At 40.7% G+C, this 7,534-nt stretch overlaps 1 protein-coding gene across 1 annotated transcript; it reads left to right on the forward strand.

The window, feature by feature from the left end:
• Positions 1-476: 476 nt before the first annotated feature.
• On the forward strand, positions 477-2,976 carry LOC130549984 (cytohesin-3-like; the record flags this gene model as incomplete). The annotated part of the gene is made up of 3 exons (XM_057327313.1): positions 477-553; positions 1,279-1,350; positions 2,292-2,976. Coding segments are annotated over 3 exons (308 nt in total), but the record flags the coding sequence as incomplete, so codon positions are not given.
• Positions 2,977-7,534: the final 4,558 nt, after the last annotated feature.

Raw genomic sequence — 7,534 nt, forward strand, 5'->3', positions numbered from 1 at the left:
TCACGCGCGAATGAAGCGAGTAAACTCAAAATGTTCAAGTGTCCAACTACGTGCGAATAGCGCGATTCATTCGAGCAAGTCGCGTTTGGTGGGAACGCTCAGTCAGGCTGTTCCAAATCTGTATGAATTTCTTTGTTCTGCTGAGCACAAAGAAAGATATTTGGAAGAATGTCAGTAACCAAACAGATCTCATCCCCCATTTACTGTCATAGTAGGCAAAATAAATACTACGGGAGTCAATGGGGGATGAGATCTATTTTTCTTACTGACGTTCTTTCAGATATCTTCCTTGAGTTTAGCAGAACAAAGAAATGTATGCAGGTTTGGATCAATCTTAGGGTGAGTAAATGATGACAGAATTTTCATTTTTGGGTGAACTATCCCTTTAAGAAAATGTTAGTTGTATAACAGAAACTACACCAGCTCCATGCAATGCAATTGTTTTAGATTATTCAGTGATCTGTTTTAACTTGCAGGTGGGCGAGTGAAGACCTGGAAGAGGAGATGGTTCATTTTGACAGACAATTGTCTGTATTACTTTGAATATACAACAGTAAGTTATATGCTCAAATCATTGCTAAAGAAAACACTAGAAACCCACTAAAAACCATTACAAAATTATTTTTTGTAGTGTTTTGAGCATTAGTCCAAAATGATTTCATGGGTCCCATCTGCCAGATAACAACCCACCAATAGACTCCATCAGATAAACACCATTATAGTTTCTATTAAAGCCAATAAATTTCCTATTATAACCATTAAATCCATTACATTATCTATCATGTTTTGGGCAGGGTTCTATATTGTTTTTTACAGCAGGGATATGTTCTATATTTTAATGTCACAGTAAGAAAATAAGAGACGTGAGATAACAAAATCAGAAAAACAAAATTCATAATCTTGTCATATACTAGTGCTCCGCTGTGCCTTACATTCTCAACTGAGACCAAACAAGCACATGATCTCTGGGTTGGAAGTGAACATGTGGCTGGTTTAATACCAGACCCCTGCACAGAACACAATCACAATCGCCTCCCGCTTTGCCGTCTCATCAGCAAAGTGGAAGGAAATAATGTTTTTTTTTTTTGCGCCTGGCTGTGTTCCACATTTAGACTAAGAGACAGACAGTCAGTAGTTGCTTATGACATTTTTTCCAAAGCTCCCCATCCTCCACTTCACGTATTGAAACATATTAAAGATTAAGATGTAATTGCTTAAATAATAAAAAATAAACAGACCTTTAAAACGGGGATTAAAGAATGAAATGTGTGTTCACAGGACAAAGAGCCTCGAGGGATCATTCCACTGGAGAATCTCAGTATAAGAGAGGTCGAGGAACCAAGGAAACCTGTGAGTTCCTCTTGATGCTTGAGATGTTAAGTGCATTATTTTTTTAATTGCGTAACTATAAAACAGCATGTAACAGTTCAAGTCCCTGTGAACCGGAAGTTGTGATCGTGTTTACTTCCGTATTCTGACGCCTTTCCGAATGAAACAGAATTTTTAATTAGAAAAAATTGTGGGCGTGGCTTGTTTTTTCCTGCGATTTTATGTATAAAAACAGCCGTTGCATTTTGAAATGGAACTGGGAGCAGACTGGGGAGGACTTAACAGATGCCCTGCCCAAGCCGTCTAACTTAAGTCATATAAGATGAATAGTCACTACAGGACAGAACTGCATTTTCAGATTTTAAGAGAAGATTATGAGGGCACATGAATTTTAAAAAGAGAAGGTAAGCTATTTACAATAAACGCTGCAATATTTCAAGAAAAAATTGGAATTGTTATTTTTAATTTCACTGGGACTTTAAATTCTATGTCAGTAACCTCAACATCTAAAGACAGACAGGCAACTGTATTTACAATTTGACAGATGCCTTTGTCCTGTAATCTATCCATTTGCTTATTGCTTTATGTCTTCCCTGGGAATTGAACCAATGCCGTTAGCGATGCTAGCGTTAACGCTTTGTCGGTTAAGCTACAGGACTGTTCTGCTTTGCTTCTTAACATTTTGCAAGTACATAGTTATAAATGAGTGAATCTGAATGAAAGCGATGTTGTCAGCACAAAGCCACAGATGAATGATTTGCTGTTAAAAGCGTCGCCATAGAAACTAATCAATTACGAGTCATAGGATGTGTGCATTGTACTGTAATTATAATCATTCCGACACAATGTGAAACTCACTCTCTGCTAAACTGTTTTTTTTATAATCCTATATTTGCTACGTAAAGTTTGTCAATGGTGAATTAAAGAAGTAAAAGTGACCACGTCATATTTTAACCTTTCAGAATTGCTTTGAGCTCTACAACCCCAGTCACAAGGGGCAGGTAATAAAAGCATGCAAGACGGAAGCCGACGGGAAGGTGGTGGAGGGGAATCACGTGGTGTACAGAATATCAGCGCCCACTCCCGAAGAGAAGGAAGAGTGGATTAAATCCATCAAGTAAGACTTTATCGTGGCAGGGCTTATCGTTTTCTTCCTGTCTGACCGAGGCGTGTCAGCTGTAGGTCATGTGCATACACACACATATGCAAACTAAGACTATCACAAATGATCACAGCTGTACAGTAGTTTCAGTGTTTTAGACGTGCGTACACATGAAGGGACTGGGGAAATGAGAATGGCTCTCTTGCATTGTAGTGCTGACAAGACTAATGGAGTCAGACTGACCCAAGTCCTCTCAAGGTTAAATGGGTTTCCTGAGGATAAATCAGCATTTATCGGCAGAGAAAAGGGAAGGCAAAGAGTGCTTAGTCTTTCATTGTTTAGCCATAAGTCTGGGACATTTTTTCTGGCGTGGCCTTAAACAGATTTCTTTGCTGCTCAAATACCCCATTTCTCTGTGTTATTGAACCGATATATACCCAATATATCCTATGTAATTCAGCACTACAAAATACTGTGTGAACTTGTCTGCTATAGTGAAATACAGGGTCCAAAATTTTTTACATACCTGCCAGAAAATGTACTCAGTCAGTAACAGTAATAATAACGATATATTTCACGTTTTATTACGGATAGATGGATGGATGGATGGATGGATGGATGGATGGATGGATGGATGATAGATAGATAGATAGATAGATAGATAGATAGATAGATAGATAGATAGATAGATAGATAGATAGATAGATAGATAGATAGATAGATAGATANTTTGCGTTTGAATTATGTCACAATTTGAGGATGGAGGATACTGAAACGAACCAACTCCCGTTGTCTTCCCTGCACTGTCCGGGAGGCAGACACACTCTGTCAGTTTAAATCTAGACTAAAGACGCATCTTTTTAATCTTGCATACACTACTCTTCCATAATATAAATCTTCAGAGGGTTTAGGCTGCATTAGTTAGATCAACCGGAACCAAAAACACAACTGATGTACTTGTTGCATCAAAGAGTACAGAACAGTACTCTACTCTCAGCCAGTCTTGTCTCATTGTTCCAAGGTTACCACAGCGAGCAGGATGCAGTTCATGGCCTGACCTGATGGTAGAGCGGAGAATGGGAAGTGGGGACCTGACAAGAGCTGAGATGATAGAGCTGGATAAAGAAGGACGCGGTCTCTTGACATGTCTTCACCACAATTTCAAATGCTATTAGATTATTAATGATAATCTTAAACTATAATTTATTTTATTATTAAGTTTATTTATTTTATTTAGCCTTGTTGTGCAAGTTCTCTGGAGCTTGTGCAGAGGCAGCAGCTTTTGCCAGAGGGGAACTGGAATCCCCTGGTTGGGCCTGGGTTCTCCTGAGGTTTTTTTTCTCGATTAGAGTTTTGGGTTCCTCGCCACCGTTTGCATACTGTTTTTGCACTATCTGCCTGACCGGGGGGGCTGCTTTAGAATTCTTAAAGTTTTACTTAATTAATATTGCATATAGGAATTTATTATCTGTTATATTTGACCTGTGCTTCTCTCTCCTTTATCTAAATCTCCTAAATGTGTGCTCTCACTGAGCGTGTGTGTGTGTGCGTACTTGTCTGTGTACGTACGTGTGTGTGTGTGTGTGTGTTGTGTGTGTGTGGTGCGTGCGCATCCGTGTGTGTGTGTGTCTCTGTGTCTGTGTGTGTTGGTGCGTGTGCGTGTTCTGTGTGTGGAGTGTTTTGTGTGTGGTGTGTCTGTCTTCTGTGTTTCAACCTTTTCTTGTTTTTGCAGGTACAACTTTGATTGTTTTGCTTGTAGTCAATGTGTCTCATGTGCAGCTGCTTTGTAACAATGAAAATTGTAAAAGCGCTATATAAATAAAGTTGAGTTGAGTTGAGTTGAGTTCTCTACGATGTTCTTGATGCAGAGATATAGGTTATTGCTAAACGGTTGCTAGGCTAACCTGTTATGGTTGCTATGGGCGTGGCTTGGTATATGCCAATTGATGATGCTCTAAGCTATGAGTGAAACGAACCAACTCCTGTGTCTCTACGATTTCTGATGAAGAGATATAGGTTTGCTAAATGGTTGCTAGGCTAACCTGTTTGGTTGCTATGGGCGTGGCTTAGTAGAAACCAATTGATGATGCTTCAAGTCCCAAGTGAAACAAACCAACCCCCATGTCTCTATCATGTTCTGATGTAGAGTTATAGGTCTTGTTAAATGGTTGCTAAAGTTAACATTTCACCATTGCTGGTGCGTGTGTTCACTACTCTCTGATGGGTTAAATGCAAGTTCACATTCGGGTATGGTCACATACTTGACAAAATTGAATATATATATAGTTATATATTATCTATGTATCACCATACCTACCCACCACCATCCATCCACCCATCTCTCTACCTATCCATCCATCGTCTATCTATCTGGCAGGCTCTGTAAAAACTTTCCTCACAATGGGGTGTAAGTTGTACCCCTGGGGGTAAGAGACCCCAAAATTCCCCATTGACTTACAATGGGACAGGAAACATGCCCACATAAGGCATCATAACTGTCCCATGTTGAATAACTTCGCAGTACAACCACTTAGAAGACAAGGGGTGGGCTCATTTTACTCAGGCAACCAATCAGTATCCCAGGAACTTCCTTAAGCTACGAACCACGCCCATAGCAACCATTTACAGCAACCTAGCAACCGCTCCCATAGACTCCCATTATAAAAAGTCCAGATGGATATCTTTGCAACACAGTGTCGTAGAGACAAGGGGGTGGGCTCATTTGGCTCAGGCAACCAATCAGTATGCCTGAAACTTCATAAGCTACGAAGCCACGCCCATAGCAACAAAACATGTTAATTAGCAACCATTTAACAAGACCTATAACTCTACATCAGAACATCATAGAGACATGGGGGTTGGTTTGTTTCACTTGGGACTTGAAGCATCATCACATTGGTTTCTACTAAGCCACGCCCATAGCAACCAAACAGGTTAGCCTAGCAACCAGTTAGCAAATACCTATGATCTCTTCATCAGAACATCGTAGAGACACAGGAGTTGGTTCGTTTCACTCATAGCTTAGAGTCATCAATTGGCATATACCAAGCCAAGCATTGCTAGGCTAACCTGTTTGGTTGCTATGGGCGTGGCTTGGCATATGTCAGTTGATGATGCTCTAAGCTTTGAGTGAAACAAACCAACTCCCATGTCTCTATGATGTTCTTATGCAGAGATATAAGCTTTGCTAAACGGTTGCTAGACTAACCTGTTTGGTTGCTATGGGCGTGGCTTGGTATATGCCAATTGATGACGCTCTAAGCTATGAGTGAAACGAACCAACTCCTGTGTCTCTACGATGCTCTGATGAAGAGATATAGGTTTTGCTAAACGGTTGCTAGGCTAACCTGTTTGGTTGCTATGGGCGTGGTTTAGCATATGTCAGTTGATGATACTCTACCCACAAGTGAAACAAACCAACCCCCATCTCTCTATGATGTTCTGATGAAGAGATATAGGTGTAGCTAAATGGTTGCTAGGCTAACCTGTTTGGTTGCTATGGGCGTGGCTTAGCATATGTCAGTTAATGATACACTAAGCTATGAGTGAAACGAACCAACTCCCGTGTCCTCTACTATGTTCTGATTGAGAGATATATAGGTGTAGCTTAGAGGTTGCTAGGCTAACCATGTTTGGTTGCTATGGTCGTGGCTTAGCATATGTCAGTTAATGATACACTAAGCTATGAGTGAAACGAACCCAACTCCGCCGTGTCTCCTATCGATGTTCTCTGATTGCAGAAGATATTCGGTGTAGCTAAATGGTTGCTCAGGCTAACCATGTTTGGTTGCTATGGGATCGTGGCCTTAGGTATCATGCCAATTGATAATACTCTAACCTATGAGTGAAACGAACCAAGTCCCGTGTCTTCTGATGTTCTGATGCAGAGATATAGGTATTGCGAAATGGTTGCTAGGCTAACCTGTTTGGTTGCTATGGGCATGGCTTAGCAGAAGGCAATTGATGATGCTTCAAGTCCTAAGTGAAACAAACCAACCTCCATGTCTCTACGATGTTCTGATGCAGAGTTATAGGTCTTGTTAAATGGTTGCTAAGTTAACATGTTTTGTTGCTATGGGCGTGGCTTCGTAGCTTAATGAAGTTTCAGGGATACTGATTGGTTGCCTGAGCCAAATGAGCCCACCCCCTTGTCTCTACGACACTGTGTTGCAAAGATATCCATCTGGACTTTTTATAATGGGAGTCTATGGGAGCGGTTGCTAGATTGCTGTAAATGGTTGCTATGGGCGTGGCTTCGTAGCTTAATCAACTCAACTCAACTTTATTTATATAGCGCTTTTACAATTTTCATTGTTACAAAGCAGCTGTACATGAGACACATTGACTATAAGCAAAATAATTAAAGTTGTACCTGCAAAAACAAGAAAAGGTTTAAAACACAGAAGACAGACATACCCACATACAAAACACTCCACACACACAATATGCACACGTACTAACACACATAGACATAGAGACACACACACACACACGGATCATTATATTAATCTTGATTATAATAAAATAAATTATAGTTTAAGATTATCATTAATAATCTAATAGCATTTGAAATTTTGTGGTGAAGACATGTCAAGAGACCGCGTCCTTCTTTATCCAGCTCTATCATCTCAGCTCTTGTCAGGTCCCAACTTCCCATTCTCCGCTCTACCATCAGGTCAGGCCATGAACTGCATCCTGCTCGCTGTGGTAACCTTGGAACAATGAGACAAGACTGGCTGAGAGTAGAGTACTGTTCTGTACTCTTTGATGCAACAAGTACATCAGTTGTGTTTTTGGTTCCGGTTGATCTAACTAATGCAGCCTAAACCCTCTGAAGATTTATATTATGGAAGAGTAGTGAAAGTGAAAAGTGAAGTGAAGTGAAAAAGTGAAAGTGACCTATTAGTCAGATATGGTGACCCATACCCGAAATGTGACGTCTGCATTTAACCCATCCAGAGAGTAGTGAACACACGCACAGCAAGTCGTGAACACACGTACACCCGGAGCAGTGGGCAGCTATCACTGCAGCGCCCGGGGAGCAAGTAGGGTTAAGGTGCCTTGCTCAAGGGCACCTCAGTCATTACCTGCTGGCCCTGGGAA

This window comes from Triplophysa rosa, unplaced genomic scaffold, assembly GCF_024868665.1.
Source record: "Triplophysa rosa unplaced genomic scaffold, Trosa_1v2 scaffold205_ERROPOS605264+, whole genome shotgun sequence".
NCBI classification, from domain to species: domain Eukaryota; kingdom Metazoa; phylum Chordata; class Actinopteri; order Cypriniformes; family Nemacheilidae; genus Triplophysa; species Triplophysa rosa.